This window comes from Corythoichthys intestinalis, chromosome 16 (genome assembly GCF_030265065.1).
Source record: "Corythoichthys intestinalis isolate RoL2023-P3 chromosome 16, ASM3026506v1, whole genome shotgun sequence".
Lineage (NCBI taxonomy): Eukaryota > Metazoa > Chordata > Actinopteri > Syngnathiformes > Syngnathidae > Corythoichthys > Corythoichthys intestinalis.
In genome coordinates, this window is record NC_080410.1 from 33,238,387 (window position 1) to 33,256,415 (window position 18,029).

Here is an 18,029-nt window from a genome sequence, read left to right on the forward strand (position 1 = left end):
CAAGTCTCCTGATTATGATGTCAAGTCCCAATCCAATACATCGGAAATGTATTAGGACGAGGAAAAAATTACATGCAAATGCCCCCCCCCCATTTGAATAAAACCATGCCATCATAATAGCCATATAAAAGGTTTATTATCAGGGGTGCACATAAGTGGTCTGCATGCGCGCATGCGTACTGGACGTAGACAAACGCGCTGGCCCTCAACGGCTTCCATACGCTTTTGCGTACCGATGGCTGACCACTGTATTCGCGGCGGACAAGAGAAAATCACTTCTCAAAATGTTAAAGAGGCAGGCCCCACTGAGTAATTATTTCCGTGTTCCCTCACCCCCGTCAAAAGACAGACAGACAGACGACAGAGATGTCACTGGAGCTACCGAAAAAAAGGACTTTTGCTGAAAAGTGGCTGCAGGAGGTACCATGGCTAGAAGCAAATGATGCTCGCACGGAAATGTGGTACAAAATTTGCCGTGAGAATCCCAATGTCGCTGATAAGAGCAGCGCATTTTATGTAGGGTCAAAGAATTTCAGGAGCATGTGGCAATTAAGCAAACTATCGATGTCAGACAGGACCCCACTCGCCTTATGGACAAGTGGCGGAATAAAGTTAATGAATAACAGCGCCATGCACTGACAAACATGTTTTTGCTCGCATTTCACAAAACATGCACGTTCAATGAGCTCTTATGAGGAGGACATCCCACTTTTACAAAGGCTTGAAGTTAATGTGGGAGCCGCAAAATGCCCTTTATTTTGAATTAGTGCTTTTATGTTTATTTCTTTACATTTCACTTCAAAGTAATGGCAATTTTGTTGTGCCAGTTGATATAATCAAGCATTAATTGTTAATATAATTAATTAAAGGTAACTGGCTCTAAGTAAAGCTTGTCATAATTTTATCGCATCAGGCGGGTCGGCTCTCAAGCGCAATGAGGACCAAGTCACATCTCCATGTCGTCCTCTGAGAACCTGGGCAAAAAAAATATGTGCACCCCTGTTTATTATTAAGTACGACAGTAGTTTCAATGAAGCAAAAAAAAAATCACATCCCCTCTTTTAGAATAGAATAGAAAGCCTTTATTGTTACTATACTGAGTACAACTCGATTTTAAGCTTTTGCTTTTTTAAATGTTTTACAAATCAGTTGTACAGGACAAAATAAGGCTGCAAAAAATTATGTTGACGTTTTGTTTTACATTAACTTTTATAATGATTATATTTTTGCAATATCCTTATACCTCTGGATTATTTTTTTGCTTCTAGCCCTTAACTCATTCACCGCCGATTGGATTGGACGTCTGTCGCCATGAATGGCAACCAATGAGTTAATATGATTAATTTTTAAAACCGATCGCTTTTACCTGATTCTGATTCTCTGAAAATAATGTGATGGGGCCCAATTTACGACTTACTAACCCTGTTCGAATCTTCAAATACATGTTTTGTGCAGGAGTGTGGTGATGCCTATTGCTCAGCAGTTCAGTCCAGACGTCATTCTGGTGTCTGCAGGCTTCGACGCGGTGGAGGGTCATCAGTCTCCTCTAGGTGGTTACATAGTGTCTGCCAAATGTGAGTGCCAAATCAGTTAGCATGGCAACAGTCTGTTTTCAGTTGTAAAAAGTCTGTCATTCTGAAGACTCTAGTTAAAAACTATTCTGTTCTGTATACACATGCATTAATGTGTGTTTGGGTGACTGCTATGTCATGGCAGGTTTCGGTCTGCTAACCCAGCTCTTGATGGGTCTGGCTGGTGGGCGCGTTGTTATGGCATTAGAGGGTGGTCATGACCTTACTGCCATCTGTGATGCATCAGAAGCTTGCGTCTCTGCACTCCTTGGAGACCCGGTAAGCGAGTCTGCATATCTTATATTGCTGCAAAATCAGGATGATTGTGCAATGTCGTATAATGAGGTGAATTTATTCTTGCTCTGCCACTGACATTACAACTCTGCATTAGCCTTTAGTTGTGTGATATTTTTTCTTTTTTATGTTTTGTTATTGCTCGTCTAAGCAAACCCTAACAAAAAAATTAACTTAAGATTTGCTGTTATGGCCCACAAAAGTTTTTCTTTGGAGATAAGCAGGCAACATTGTTTCCCTAATTCTCAGACTATAAGTCACACTTTTTTTCCCCTTCTTTGGTCAAGTATGCGACTTACACTCAGGGGGTACTTATATAATGTTGAAAATGTTAATGTTAAAAAAAGGATTTTACATATTTGAAAGTGTTTTATTGATCGACCATCGGGTAAACATTAATCAACCAGCCACAAGAGGGCGCTGTCGGCTAATGATTAAATAGGGAAAAATGTTAGTGGTTTTACAGTATTGGCTATATTTATATGTATTAAACCCAGTATAATGATGATTACGACAGACTATCAATTTTAAGTGGTTTGACTTAATTAATCAAGTTCTATGTACATCAAGTTAAATTGTATCGTGTCAAATTAGGTCTGTGTCCCATTTCCATGCACTGGCCCAAGCAAATGCACTCATTTAATTCATTGGCGGTGCAGCGTATCTATGACTAAATACCGTTTTCGTGTCAAATGTGGTGGCTTATTGTCAGGTGTGTCTTATAGTATGAAAATTACAGTAATAACACTGGTTTACAAAAAAATGCTTCCTAGATAAAAACTAAATATAAAAACATAAGCGACTACTAAATTATTTGCGTCACTAAAAAAGAAAAATAAGGTCAAAACTGTCAATTGGCTATAGTTTTTGAGATACAATATCTGGCCGAAAATGCAAGGAATTTAGGTGAAAAAGGGTATTAATTGAAATGGTTATTTCTGGGTAAACATATTTACCTAAAAAATTGTATACCGTCTCAAAATATGAACGTGTAGGCAAGAGCTTTTAAATAAATTTGCTGTTTTCAATGTATTGTCTAAATCCTGGTGTTTTGGAAGTGGACAAAATGCAATAATGTGAACACCTTTCACAAGCAGTGGCATACACTGATATATTCATCTCTTGTCAAATGTAGCAACTTGTAAAATTACTTTTTTTTTTAAATTACCAAAAATCTTCACTTACCCTATAAAGTGTCAGCTCTTGAATAGATGTCCACTGTAGTCACTACTGTCTCTGAAAGGGTTAAAGCTGCACTAGCACAAGACATGAAAATAACATGAATGCAAAATATACACTGAGACTTTGGTCTTTCATCTGTTATATACCGTATTTTTCTGTATACACTGCTGGCCAAAAGTACTGGCACCCCTGCAATTCTGTCAGATAATGCTTAATTTCTCCCAGGAAATGATTGCAATTATAAATGCTTTGGTAGTAATATCTTCATTTATTTTGCTTGCAATGAAAAAACACAAAAGAGAATGAAAAAAAATCATTATCATTTTACACAACTCCAAAAATGGGCCATGGGCTTTACACTCATTCATGACAATGCGCACATTAGACACAGGAACATTCAGGTCTTTGGAGATGGATTTGGAGATGGCGATTATTTGCCTTGAGATTGCCCATGCTTCCTCACAATTTTGCTTCTCAAGTCATCAGACAGTTCTTTGGTCTTCTTTCTTTTCTCCATGCTCAATGTGGTACACACAAGGACACAGGACAGAGGTTGAGTAAACTTTAATACATTTGGACTGGCTGCAAGTGTGATTTATTTATTGCCTGTTATGTGCCACAGGTAAGTAACAGGTGCTGTTAATTACACACATTAGAGAAGCATCACATGATTTTTCAAAGGGTGCCAATACTTTTGTCCGGCCCATTTTTGGAGTTTTGAGTAAAATAATAATGATTTTTTTTTTTCCCATTCCCTTTTGTGTTTTTTCATTGCAAGCAAAATAAATATTATATATATATATATATATGTATATATATGTGTTATATATATATATATATATATATATATATATATGTGTGTGTGTGTGTATATATATATATATATATATATATATATATATATATATATATATATATATATATATATATATATATATATATGTGTATATATATATATTAGGGCTGTCAAAATTAGCGCGTTAACGGGCGGTAATTAATTTTTTTAAATTCATCACGTTAAAATATTTGACGCAATTAACGCACATGTCCCGCTCAGACAGTATTCTGCCTTTTGGTAAGTTTGACAGCAAGGCTTTTTGTGCTGTGTAACAGCGAACTCTTGTGGTCGCTTTGCGACATGGTTTATTGTTTTCTTGCCAGTTCAGTATGGCTGCACGACGTCTCAGGCTGACGCCTACGTTGTGATGTTGTCCTTATATGATCCTTGGACAAGATTTGTCTGTAAGTATGGTTGTTGTAAAGAATGTACATATTATGTTTGTAAGCGAAATGTTAAATTTTTTGTATGAGACGCTTTTTGTTTATGTTTAGTGAACCTGTATAGCGTGCTAAGCTAACGTTGTTGCTAATGCAATGCTTGTGTACTTTTTTTTGTAGTTTTACGACGGTCTAAAGAGGACAATGGTTTGAGGCCATTTTATTAATAAATCAGATGGAAAAGGAGGAGGTCTGATTATTAAGGCGTCGTTCACTAGCTGTCTAGCTTTGGAAAAAGTAGACGCTTCGGAGTGAGGACAGCATAGACAGATTTAAATGACAGTAGAGTGAAATGCCCATTACAGTCCTTATGTACCGTATGTTGAATGTATATATCCATCTTGTGTCTTATCTTTCCATTCCAACAATTTATTTTACAGAATATATATATAATTTACAGAAAAATATGGCATATTTTATAGATGGTTTGAATTGCGATTAATTACGATTAATTAATTTTTAAGCTGTAATTAACTCGATTAAAAATGTTAATCGTTTGACAGCACTAATTTATATATATATAGATATAGATAAAGTATTAGTAGTAGTATAAAAGTATTGGCACCCCTGCAATTCTGTCAGATATTGCTCAATTGCTCAAGATATTTATCATATCATATATATGTGTGTGTAATATATATATATATATATATATATATATATGTACATATATATATATACAGTGGTACCTCTACATACGATCACTTCGACACACGATCTTTTCGACATCCGACGTAAAATTTGAGCCGCCATTTGTTTCTACATCCGACGAGTTGCTCGAAATACGACAACATGACAGCACTGCAAACGAACGCACGGTGGATTTTCTTGTGTGAGAAATCAACACAGTTTTCAAAAAAAGTTGATACAGTTGGAGAAACAAGGAAAAAAGTAATGCTTACCTTTGAAATGAAGATGCAAGTTATAGAAAAATATGAGCTTGGGGTGCGCGTCCCTGAACTGGCTCAACAATACAGCTCCATGGTCCTCTTCCGACCACCGTTCGCCACTATTTATAAGTTAAGGTGACAATTATTATTGTGGTAACATTGCCAAGGAAATCGCCAGCTTCGTCACGTTTTTATCATTTATTTAAGAACTTATCCAACACAAAACGCCCATTGTCTTAAGCAGTTGACTGCTCTCAAGAAAACGAAAGTATTATCTCTACCGCACCGACCTATCTCACTATGACGTCAGCTTCGCGGTGCGTTCAGGGACAGTAAAAAGTGTCCGCCATATTAGAATCCAATTCGTTACATTATTTACAGGAATAATTATTAATTATTCTTCTTATTATTATATTATTCTGACTTATTTATTTATAACTTATTTGTTTTTCTATGTTTAATTGCCATTTGTAACAGTGCCAGCAGTATTTATTAAGAATTTAGTGTATGTTTTTAGGCTTTGGAACGAATTAATGGAATTATAATGTATTCCTATGGGAAAATCCTGCTCGACATACGACCATTTCGACTTACAAACAAGGTCCTGGAACGAATTAAATTCGTATGTAGAGGTACCACTGTATATATATATATATATATATATATATATATATATATGTACATATATATGATATTACTACCAAAGCATTTGTAATTGCAATCATTTTCTGGGAGAAATTGAGCAATAGCTGACAGAATTGCAGGGGTGCCAATACTTTTGGCCAGCAGTCTACATGATGTGTTGGTTCCAAGAAATGCATAAGCATGTAAAAAGTGTGACAACATGTCTGCCCGAGCCACTTGGACTTTTCATTGTTATTTTGTTAAGAGTCAGATAAGCACACATAGTTAATGTGAATTACAAGCATATTTATATGACCTTCACAGAGTGACTCAGCATTTCAGTGGCCTCAAGAGAAGCCATGTCCAAAAGCCTGCGCTTCTCTAGAAAGAGTGATCGAAATCCAGAGTGAGTCAACACACACACGCGCCACACACTCTCTATATCTCACTCTCTAGAAGCCACGACATGTCTTCCTCTCACATTGTTTATGTTTCTATGACTCTTAGGTAAACACTGGCCTTGCCTCCAGACTTTGTCTCCAACGGGCAGCCACTCGCGACTGGACAGCCCAGTGGGAGCGCAGGTTCAATCAGAGAAGGACGAGGCAGACACAGTTAGTGCCATGGCCTCTTTGAGTGTTGATGTAGAGCAGTCAAGCTCGACCACCGACATCGCTGACGCCAGCAGGTCAGTATGGTATATGCTCTCTGTCCTCACCAGTAAGATGTAGAAGTAGCAGAAGTTGTTCAATTAGTATGCTCAAGTTATCCCAGGAAAGATGGTATCAGAACCTTAAGCTGGAGATCAAGATATTGAATAAATAGAGCGGTTAGCACGTCCGCCACACAGTTCTGAGATTGTTGGTGTAATCCCAGCTCTGGTCTCCCTGTGTGGAGTCTCCATGTTCTACCCGTGCCTGCGTGGGTTTTCTGTAGGTACTCTGGCTTCCTCCCACATCCCAAAAACATGCATGGTAGGCTGATTGAACACTCCAAATCGTCCATAGGTGTGAGTGTGTGGGTAAATGGTTGTTTGTCTCTACGTGTCCTGTGACTAGCTGGCATTTAGTTCAGGGTATACCCTGTCTCCTGCTCGTCGTTATCTAGGGATAGGCTCTGAGAAGAAAAATAAGGGACACCTCATTGGTAGAGCCAGCCGGCTGGCATTATGACCATCACCCTTTAATTATTTTTTTGTATGTGAAAAGAGATTTTTTTTTCATTATCATTGTAATTTTATAATAATTTTACTCAAAACTTACTCAAAGCTGAATTATGTACATATTTGAGTTATACAAGCACATGGAAAAACATTTTTATCAGCAATGTTTTATCAACACAAAATATACTAGCATTAAATCTGTCCTGCTCAATTTGAAATTGTGTAATTTAACACTTAAGGTCCTGAGTGTGTGGGTGTGTTTTTGGCTGTGTTTTAATACCTTTTGTTGAAAGGTGCAAACAAACAAACTTTTTTTTTTAATTTACAATTTAGGTGCGTTCAAAGTACCCTAAGCAATAACATTTTCATAAATGATCACTCCAAATATAATGAATTTGACAGAACACAAAAATATAATACGATTAGTAAAAATGGAGTACACAGAGAAGAACAAGAAAACATATGATCATCATTTTGAACATGCTTTTTACTCTCGCTTAACTCAACGTCTCATCTCCCACACTCTTTTGTTGTCTTCCGTTAGTGACGGTACTTCGACCAATGAGATGAGTGGGATTTCGAATTGTCATTGTCCTGTCAGCTCATTGGTCAAACAGCAGGATAGGCGAGGGAATGACTTTCTCTGGATGTTCTTCTAAAGCACCATACCAGTATTCGTTCATTCTACAAATAAGACAATATTTTCAAGTTTGATGATATTAAGGGACAAAGAGTGTCTCTTGAAAGCTCAATAAGGGATGCGTACTTTTTTTTCTGAATACCAGACGATTCCGTTTTCAGGGGACAGTTGGCAACCCTAACTATAACATAAAATGCCAGTCGGTATTTTGCTTTTACTTGTAGAATCCACGAAGCTACCAGTGCAGTGAATTTTACTGGAATCCAGTTTGTGAGAACATACAAAATGTGCCATTTTGCCTTATTTGGTTTAAGTAGACCCTTATCTGTCAGGAAAATATGCCTTGCCATCTCAGGCTATATTATGTACTGTTTGTGTTTATTTAAGCTTCTTTGGGTATCATGAAAAGTGCTATATAGAGTAAATCAAATGTTGTATTATTATTATGATTTAAGATGCTAAGAAAAATCGATGCCAAAAGGTTTCACCTGAAATGTGTCTGAAAATGTGGTTTTGTTCCAAAAGGCTTTTTTCACCAACATTAGCACTTGAGCGGTTAATTAGGATGTGATGGCTCAGTGTAGCTATTAGCACTTACAGTGGAAGAGTACCCGTGACATTATGTTGATTTTGGGGCTATTGTAGGTCGTCAACTTTAGATTTTGCGTCACTTTCTATGGATTTTGAGGCAGTTCTGCGTCATATCCACTTGATATCATGTAGCTGTCAATTAATTTGAGGTCACTTCCTGTTGATTTCAGATAACTTCCTATGAATTTTAGGGCACTTTGGGCTGCACTGCATCCCCAATGAAAATTAATCCAGCTATGTCCAGTTCTTCTTTATAGTCCAGTGTAAACACCAATGACATTTTTCTTGTTGCCTCACACCAGTGAATCTTAAAGAGGAAACAGTCTTTGGTTCTTTTTGATCACCATTCAATTAGATTCGTTCAGTGTCCAATTCTATGTTAGCATCTTTCCTTTAAAAAAAAAAAAAAGTTCCCATCGCTGTCACTGTTAGTTTCGCAAGCTAGCCGCTAGCCCAAATGCCACTCTTACCTCATCCACATTACTAAACAAAGTAATTAGTTACTTAGTATTGACACCTATTGACAATAGAAGGGTATTATTGCATAATTACAGACCATTGGACAGCAAAGACACTCAGAAAAGGGTTCAATTTCTAAAAACATTTTTACACCAATTAGATGAAAGTGGATGATTTTCCATTGCATGCCAGACACGGTACAGTAGTGTGCCAGGGCCAGCGGTGAGTAGTAATGCGTTACATTTACTTCGTTACATTTACTTAAGTAACTTTTTGAGAAAAATGTACTTTTAAGAGTAGTTTTACAAAGCAATACTTTTTACTTTTACTTGAGTAGATTTGTGAAACATTACTCTTACGCCGCTACTTTGGGCTACACTAGTTGTTACTTGTTCTTCATATTAGATTTTAACTTTTTTTTGCCAGGAATGATGCCAGCAATGGCTCTACTATTTTCACCAATGAGACGTCACACAATAATCCAAGACTACATTACACCAATCAGACTCAAGCTTAAAGAGCATACGACACCAGAAAAAAAGTCTTAAATGGCATTATTATGTGAATTAGAATCATATTTTGAGACGATTCGACTATATACAACAATTTAGCAAAGCGCAGATGACGAGAAATTAGTCTTTTAATCTGCCGGTTAGCCACGCCTACAATTATAGGGCTTTAGCGTCCCCAACAGGTGGATGACGTCAGCGGTAGACTAGGCTCATCGGTTTTACTATTCAGCCCATTGAAGGGGAATTGTTCAGAACGAGGAAAACGAGACGAAGAGAGCTGCAAAATGTCATTGTTTCAGTCTCTCTACTCCCAATATTTTTACAGGATATTCTTTTTATCCAAGTATTTTCCCCAATAGCTATATAAATGGCTTGAGAAGGACCAGTCAGCCCGTCGAGGGGGAACTATTCACAATGAGGAAAACGCGACGAAGAGAGCGGCAAAATGTCATTGTTTCTGTCTCTTTACTTCAATATTTTTACAGGATATTCTTTTTATCCAAGTATTTTTCCCCAATAGCTATATAAATGGCTTGAGAAGGACCAGTCAGCCCGTCGAGGGGGAACTATTCACAATGAGGAAAACGCGACGAAGAGAGCGGCAAAATGTCATTGTTTCTGTCTCTTTACTTCAATATTTTTACAGGATATTCTTTTTACCCAAGTACTTTGCCCAATTGCTAAATAAATGGCATGGTCATGACAAATAACTTGTGCTAAATGGAATATAAAATAATAAAAATCCATTTATTCAAGACGACATGGCAAAATTACTCCATAATGGTCAAAACAGTCGACTTTACCTTTACTGTCACACCTGCCGAACGATATTTTATGACACCTAAATCGGACATATGTCATTTCCCTTCTCCGGCTTCGGAGAATGTAAACAGACCAGAAGGAGTGACAGCTAGCCGACATGCTAACCCGAACCGAGGGATGTTTCAAAGTCTTCGAAGTGGAAAATCACACATAACTAGCCTGGATTATTTGACATGACGACCCGGTTGTCGAGTTTCTTTGCGGATTGGCAAACCGCCCGGCGGAGAGCAATTTACAGTTCGTTCCCTGGAGGAGGGTGGCTGGAATTGTTGTGTTGTGTAGCTAACGTGCTAACAGCTAACTGCTAATGAGCGTGAGGATAGCTTTTTACATGCCTATCAATGATCAAACGTAAGTAGTCCTTTATTTAAAGGAATTTTATAGTGTTTACTTTGTAATCACTGTATTTGTATTTGACATAATACAAAACAAGATGTTTACTCACTTCCTTGTAAGTCCAATGGTCCCACAGTAAATATCCACGGTGAATGGGAACCTTTTGAAACTCCAAAAAGGCGCATACGCCTCTCCCGCATACAGAATGATTTTTCTGCAGCCGTTTGGCTGGCGTGATGCAAAAAATAAAAGTATTAATCCGCAAAATCAGCTGAATCCTTCGTCCTCATACACAACAGTACACTGTAGCGTGAAGAGGACGTCTTCTACCGTACACGTCACAGCGCCCTCCTCCTCAATGCGAGACCGAAGCCGGAAGTCACTCATTTTCCTGGCGCGGGATTCAAAAAACTAAATAAATATAACGATCGCTTCCACACACATCCAAGCGGTTCATATCATTCAGGAGCATAAAATACCGCGTGTATTATGAAATAAACATGCTTTTTCGTGTCACAAGCACTTTAACGTTCTATGATCATGTCATTCTGTTCAATGAAGTAGTGTCTTTAAAGCACCGTAAAAAAATAAGTATCTGACATAGAGCGTGGCTGTCAACATGACTCTCTCCCAATTTTTATTTGGCACCGATTGACCACACAAAACCAGGGATATAATTCTTTTAGTTTCATAATAGGAAATATGTTTTTCTCCACTAGAGGGCACTCATGCTCTTTGGATGAATGATGCTTAATTTATGTATTTTTTTCTCTCATCGGAATTCAATGATGCAGTATTTCTTTGACTTAATGTGATTATGTAATAGGTTATATATAACAATATAATAACAGTTCATATAAATTTGTGCTGAGAAAAAAATCCCATTGTTAATAAAAAAACGAAACATAGTAAGTACTTACAATTAGGGTTGTTCTGATCATGTTTTTTTGCTCCCGATCCGGTCCCGATCGTTTTAGTTTGAGTATCTGCCGATCCCGATATTTCCCGATCCAATTGCTTTTTTTTTTTGCTCCCGATTCAATTCCAATCATTCCCGATAATTTTTCCAATCATATTCTGTACATTTTGGCAATGCATTAAGAAAAAAATAAAACTCGGACGAATATATACATTCAACATACAGTCCATAAGTACTGTATTTGTTTATTATGACAATAAATCCTCAAGATGGCATTTACATTATTAACATTCTTTCTGTGAGAGGGATCCACGGATAGAAAGACTTGTATTTCTTAAAGGATAAATGTGACTTTGTATATTGTGACTAAATATTGCCATCTAGTTTATTTGTTGAGCTTTCAGTAAATGATACTGCAGCCATTCAACCCAAATGCATGATGGGAAGTGCAATCATGACTTGTACTTGAGAACATTTTTTGGATGACTACTTTTACTTAAGTAATATTATTTGGAAGTTACGCTACTCTTACTTGAGTAAAATATTTGGCTACTCTACCCACCTCTGGCCATGGCACAGTTGTTGAAAAACAATGTCCTAATACATGCACATTTAGCCTGATATTAAATAAAGGTTCAAACCGCTTTCTTGGTGGAGTAGAGCGCTCCACCTTGTCAGAAATGTCATTAATGCGTCTTCCTGTTCAGGTCTACAGAGGAGCCAATGGAAGAGGAGCTAGTTTTATAAGGGGGACGCACACAGAGATGTTACCTTGACCTTCTCCTGGCACCAACTCGACCTTCCTATGGATTGTGTATAGGTACACATACACATTCGCACTGAGTGGAAATGTTGTGGATGACCTGGAATGGTGGAGGAAGCGTGCACAAAGTCTGTCCCCTCCATCGGAGGAGCGGGCAAATTGTAAGCGTCTCCACGGTAACCCGAGGAGGGCTGTGTCACGTTGACTCTCCCTCGTCTCTCCTTACAAACTGCACCCAGCACCACTTCTTTTGTCACATAGTCACATCTGTGAGTGACAGTTGGACAGCTCAGCTCTCCGCTGACGGAGCAGGAAGTTGATCAGAGGATGAGAACGAACTAGGTGCCTTTTTGTCCACGTACGCACACACACACAATAAGGACACGTCCAATCAGAAACAATAAACAGCCACCACCGCAGCACCTCAAACCAAGCAGCCAATAAGGACTGAACAAACACAGCGATGCGCACACACATACAAGCTGTTGTTTCATGGTCACTTCATTTTCTCGTCGTTTTCTTCTCATCTGGTTGCCTTAATTTGTTACTTGTATGTATTTTAGAGAGGAAGAGGGACAGGCTGTGGAAACACATTTAGAAACGGGGGATGAGGTTGTCCAGCCAGCTTTAAGATGCTTTATTTATTCTTGAAAATATACCGTGTGTCACTTGAAATCACCGTCTCGTTTTCTCTTGTTCAACGGTGGGATTGTGGCACATGACCACCGCCATCCCTCTTTTTTATTCAGTTTTTTTTTGTACTGGTGTAATAATGCGTCCTGTCTTGTTGCCCACGGTTGCATCACAGTGTCAGTCATTTTTCTAAATCTGTATATACTTCTATGTAAAGAGCATACAAAACTTTTGCTGTTTTTATAAATACAAGAAAAATAATTATGTATACCTGTGTGTGTACACACACACATTCGTGTAGTTGAGTAACAGCACCACAAGTTAGAGAGCAAGCAGTGAAATTGATGAATTCACTAAACACTGAAAAGCCTGCAATCCGCTTGACAAGAGGATTCATTGAGGGCTGTTATAATCTAATGCGCTAGCTTTATTTAGGTGTGTCTAATCAACTGAACATGTAAAAACGGGTGACAATTAAAGGAAAAATATACATTCATACAAATACAATGTAAAAGAATGAGAAATTTCGGCAGCTTTGTGATGGTTTTACCTTTTAATTCGTCACCCGCCATGAGACATATTTGTGTATATTTCGATAAAACAATGTTTTATCAGAGTGGTTACGTGAATATTATACGATGATATTTTTTACACCTGTTTAATCACATGTTGATGTTGCTGTCAAATGAGGTGGACAGCAGGCTCTGGCTCCTCTGGTAGGACCAAGCCTGGACTACATGTGGACAGGTAGGGTCATCAGTGCAAAGTTGGTAATGTCCGGCAGTGGCATAAATTTTCTAAAAACTCCCAAAATTCCAACTTCTACCTAGATTTTTATCTTTTGTTATTATGCATCGTTTTGCATCTCCCTTTAAGATCAATGCAAACTCATTCTGATCGAAGATGCTAAGTGATTATTTTTTTTCTTATTATTGTTATTACGTTATTGATGAAGAGGGTTGTCTACATAATGCATCATATGTTCCCCTGCTGTTTGAGTCCTTTAAAATTGCAGTAATTGACGCCCAGTTGTAAATGTTTGTAATTTCCTGTAGATGGCCCAATATAGCAGCAAAGCACTTTTTTTTCTATCAGACAAGATGATGGCTTAAATCAGGGGTGTCCAAACTACGGCCCGCTACCCAGTTTTTATCAGCCCGCTGCAAATTATGATAAATTCAGAGAATATGGCCTGCACAAGAAGCTTGAGTTCAGCCTACGCTCTGTTGCACATCTCAGCTTCAACAGTTGATGGCGCTAGTCACGCAGTGCGTCTCCATTAGATCAGGGGTCAAAACCTGACAAGTAAATCAATGTAGAAAACTGTAGAATTTCAGTATCTATTTTTACATAAACTTCAATTTTAAAAAAAAATAATCCAATTTGAGCTATCTTGGTTGTGACTTACTGGACTTTTTTTGCTGTCACTGGACATTTTCTCTTTGTCCTATCTATTGTATCTCTGGATTATTTTGTTGCTTGCACCGCTGAACTCTCACACTATTATTGACAGTTTTAGATATCAATCCACTTCAACTGGAAAGGTTGGCATTTAGCGATTATATTTCACTGCCATTGATGGTGATAGACACCCAGTTCCTTTCTGTCAAAATGGATTGGACATCTATCATGGTCAATGGCAGCCAATGAGTTAGTACTTACCCAATTCCAATCCTGTTTAATGAAAGTTTGGACACCCCTATTTTAAATGAAGCTCCTCCCCTCACTTAAACAATCCATTAGAAGCGACAAGATGGAGCCTAAGCAATAATTTGATATAATGCATATTTTTGGCCTGAGCACAAAACAGCAACTAACAGCTGAAAAGGGTCGAATTCACAATAGATGAACGGTAAAAATGATTCCGAAGCAGCCACCAAGTTAAACCAACGTTGGTCAACATGCAATGAAACACTTTTTTTCCCTCCTACTTTTAAAAATGGCAAAGTACCTTTTCTTATTACAAAACTACCTAATTTTCAGACTAAAAGTCACACCTGAGTATAAATCGCACCAGCCAAAAAATGCACAATGAAAAGGAAAAAAAACCATAAGTCACACTGGAGTGTAAATTGTATTTTTTAGCAGATTTTATTTGATCAGAGACCAAGAGCAAACATTATACATTATGGTAATAACTTTAAAACAGAATAGCAGGCTAAATAGTCATGTTAATGTAACATATTAACAGTTATTAAGATAAATATAGCCTAAACAACATAACTCTCAATCAGATAGATACAGATTCTTGTCCTAAACTGTAACATGATCAGATTTTTCTAAGATTTTGAATGCATATGTCCAACTTTCTTTTTCCCTGTTGGCATTTTCAAAATTCCCCATTGTTGCAGCATGAAAATTTCCAAAGATTTTGATTATTCCAAATTATGATGGAGTATTGGGGCCAAACAAAGAAAAAAAATATAAGAATAAAGTCATACATTGTAGTACTGAGAAAAAAATTGCAATATTACTGGTTTAAAGGCGTGATGTAACAACTATTTCTTGTAAAATTGCAATTACAATTGTAATATTACGAGATTAAAGTTATATTACAATACGCAATATGGATCGCTAATGTAGCTCCCAGACCTCTCAACCGCCTCTGTTAAAATCATTAAATAAATTGGGAGCTACGACAAAGTATTTGTGCAAATCCTTATATTGATTATAATTTGATGTGGATGTGCCAAAAGATTAAGGATTTCTTTATTTGTGAAACCGATTCTAAAGTACAGCCTCATGAGATAATTATACAATATCACACTGCTTATTAAAGTTAACAATGATTGACAGACGGTAAGCTTTGTTCTTGCCAGAGACGCTTGGAAGCCGAAACTTCAAAGCGCGGCATGCGTCAATCATCGTTTAACTTGTTAAACAGTTGCTGTGGCAACTCATTGTGTGTAAGTGAGCAGTTTGAGCGGATTTGAGTGGACTCACTCGATGAAGCATTTAATAAAGACAGGCATTTTTCTACTTTAGCACTGTTTTAAAAATAATTCGGTGGGACAGTGACATGTTTAGAACTTATCATATTTATTACATTTTAAGTGCTTAAAAGCTATTTATTAAAATATATACACGTAAAAGTTATTTTTAAATTACACTTTGAGGGGGGAAAAAACGAAAAAACATGTCTTACATGTATCTTTTTCCAATGCTAAGTCTTAATAAATACATTGAACACCAAAAAAAGAAAAAAACAAGGGATCACTGTAAATCGGGTTACGTCAAAAGCGTCGGAATGGAACTCGTTCGTAACCCGTGGACTACCTGTATAACGTCTTTAATCTCACAATATTATGACTTCAATCTTGTAATAAACCACTTTAACCTCAGAAAATTACAACTTTTGTCTCGTAATATTCCAACTTTTTTCTTGTGGTGTTACAACGAATTGCTTTATTATATTATTATGACTTTATTCTCGTAGTCCTATTTTTTAATCTTTCTTATTTGGTCCTCATACTCCGTCGTAGCAAATCATTTACATATCTGCAATAAAAATGGAGATACCGCCCACACACACACACGCACACATGTTAGTTTTAACGCAAAGAGGGCAACCAATGAGTGCCTTGTGGAACAGATTGCCCCCATCAACTGCTATGATGTCAATATTGTACCCACGCAAAAATGGTCATGTGTTGCTGTCCCCGAGGCCACTTGCTGTAAAAGCACAGTTTGCAGAGACGGTGTATATTTAAGAGTTGATTCGACGTTAGGGGAGACCAAGCGTGTCCGCAGCTTTTGAATACACATAAAAACACGTATGCTCATGACTTAATCCTCTCTTTTCTTATCTATGTTTGATACTGTGGTGTACATGTATGTCTTGCTAACATGTGGTGGCGGGTTGGGAGTACCGTACTTGTATATTCTTGAGAAAAGTCGTATCAGTGGGACCTCCTTGTATTTCAGGAGCCGGGATGTCCTTCCTCTTTTTTTTTTCTCTCGTCAAGCTCGTGACCGAAAACCTCCGAATCTTGTTTATTCGGAACTGATCACAAGCACATTCCTTTTGTCCTTCTTGTTGATTCAAAATCAAACAGATAATATTTTCCAGCGTCTACTCACGTGTATATAACGTGCAAATTTGTGTACACATGTGCAATACGAGCTATCCAAGCAATTACTGTGACTATATTATTGATGACGATTGACGAGACAAATGAATTTCCTTTTGTTTCAAAGGGACGCTGACTCTTGTGATGATTGGCACTCATGTTCAGTCGGGGGCTTTGTGGACATTTGGTTGAAGCCCTTTTTTTTTTTCAAAATTCTTCACTGTAAAGTTGTGATGTTGATCCTGAATATCTGTTTCTCTGTTGTTGTTTTTTTTCTAAGTGGGCCTGTTGTTAAACTTGTCTGCAAACATAATAAAGCAAATTCACTGACTGCAGGTTGTGTTTTACTCACTCTTGATCATATTTGGCAGTTTATTCTATTATGATGATAACAATGATTTTTAAAAAAAAATCTTTTCAGCTGTTTAGACAATGTTGTTGTTGATGTTTCAACAAGGAAAACACTAATTAAAATTGAAGTAAGAATAGAATTAGAAAATCAAAAGTTGAAAAGGATGAGCTAATTTGATTTTTTTAGGTTTGATGGAAGGCTGACACGGGCTGTTCATTTCCAGAAGGCAGTAAATAAGTTGGGAGTGGACAGATGATCACAAACAAGGGCATAGGTTTGCATAGGGACAGTAGGGACATAACACTACCAATTTTTCAGAATCCTCAAATTCTCCCCACCAACTTTTAAGCCACTTTATTTGCATTATACAATGAGTTCAGTTATATAGGTAATTTTGATTGTCTTCCCATATCTTGTAAGGATATTATTAAGTGAATTATTTCCATTATGTTCAGACTTACATTTGTCCTTTTTCACTTGCTGAATGTGCTGGTCCATTTTTTCCCCCTCAAACGTACGCATGTGTCTTCCTCCACCCCCTTCAAAGAGGAGAGATATTAGCAGTTATTTTATTCAGCCAGCACAAGACACTGTAAGTAATATAAAAATACATCAATGTTGTGGAGGTGGGGGAAACACCACTAATTTTCCTACTAAAAGTCCGACCTGCATCAGAGTTAGCATAGCATTAATCTTTGTGAACTTGATAACCTACAAAACTACTGCGGTCAGACCAACTTCCACAACAAACATTGCATTATCGTAATGCGACGCGATGACTTCAGAGTGCAAGTCCCAAAAATGGGTCCACTTCAGAGGGACACTGACATGAACATGAACTGACATGAAAAAAAAAAAAGTGAAATGAAATCACACATCAGAATTTCATTGGAGTACTTTGAATGTCTCAGATGTAGATCAGTCCTTAGAT

At 37.4% G+C, this 18,029-nt stretch overlaps 1 protein-coding gene across 3 annotated transcripts in view; it reads left to right on the forward strand.

The window, feature by feature from the left end:
• The window catches only part of hdac5 (histone deacetylase 5), an 85,736-nt gene extending 68,638 nt beyond the window's left edge, over positions 1–17,098 (forward strand). For 2 of the 3 annotated variants that reach the window (XM_057860971.1, XM_057860972.1), the window contains 5 exons: positions 1,456–1,574; positions 1,717–1,850; positions 6,164–6,245; positions 6,347–6,527; positions 11,988–17,097. In XM_057860971.1, the coding sequence (XP_057716954.1) occupies positions 1,456–1,574; positions 1,717–1,850; positions 6,164–6,245; positions 6,347–6,527; positions 11,988–12,027 (556 nt within the window). In that variant the 3' untranslated portion in view covers positions 12,028–17,097. Of the gene's footprint in view, positions 1–1,455; positions 1,575–1,716; positions 1,851–6,163; positions 6,246–6,346; positions 6,528–11,987 lie in introns of all 3 variants that reach the window. The other variant, XM_057860970.1, reaches the window with a different exon arrangement.
• Positions 17,099–18,029: the final 931 nt, after the last annotated feature.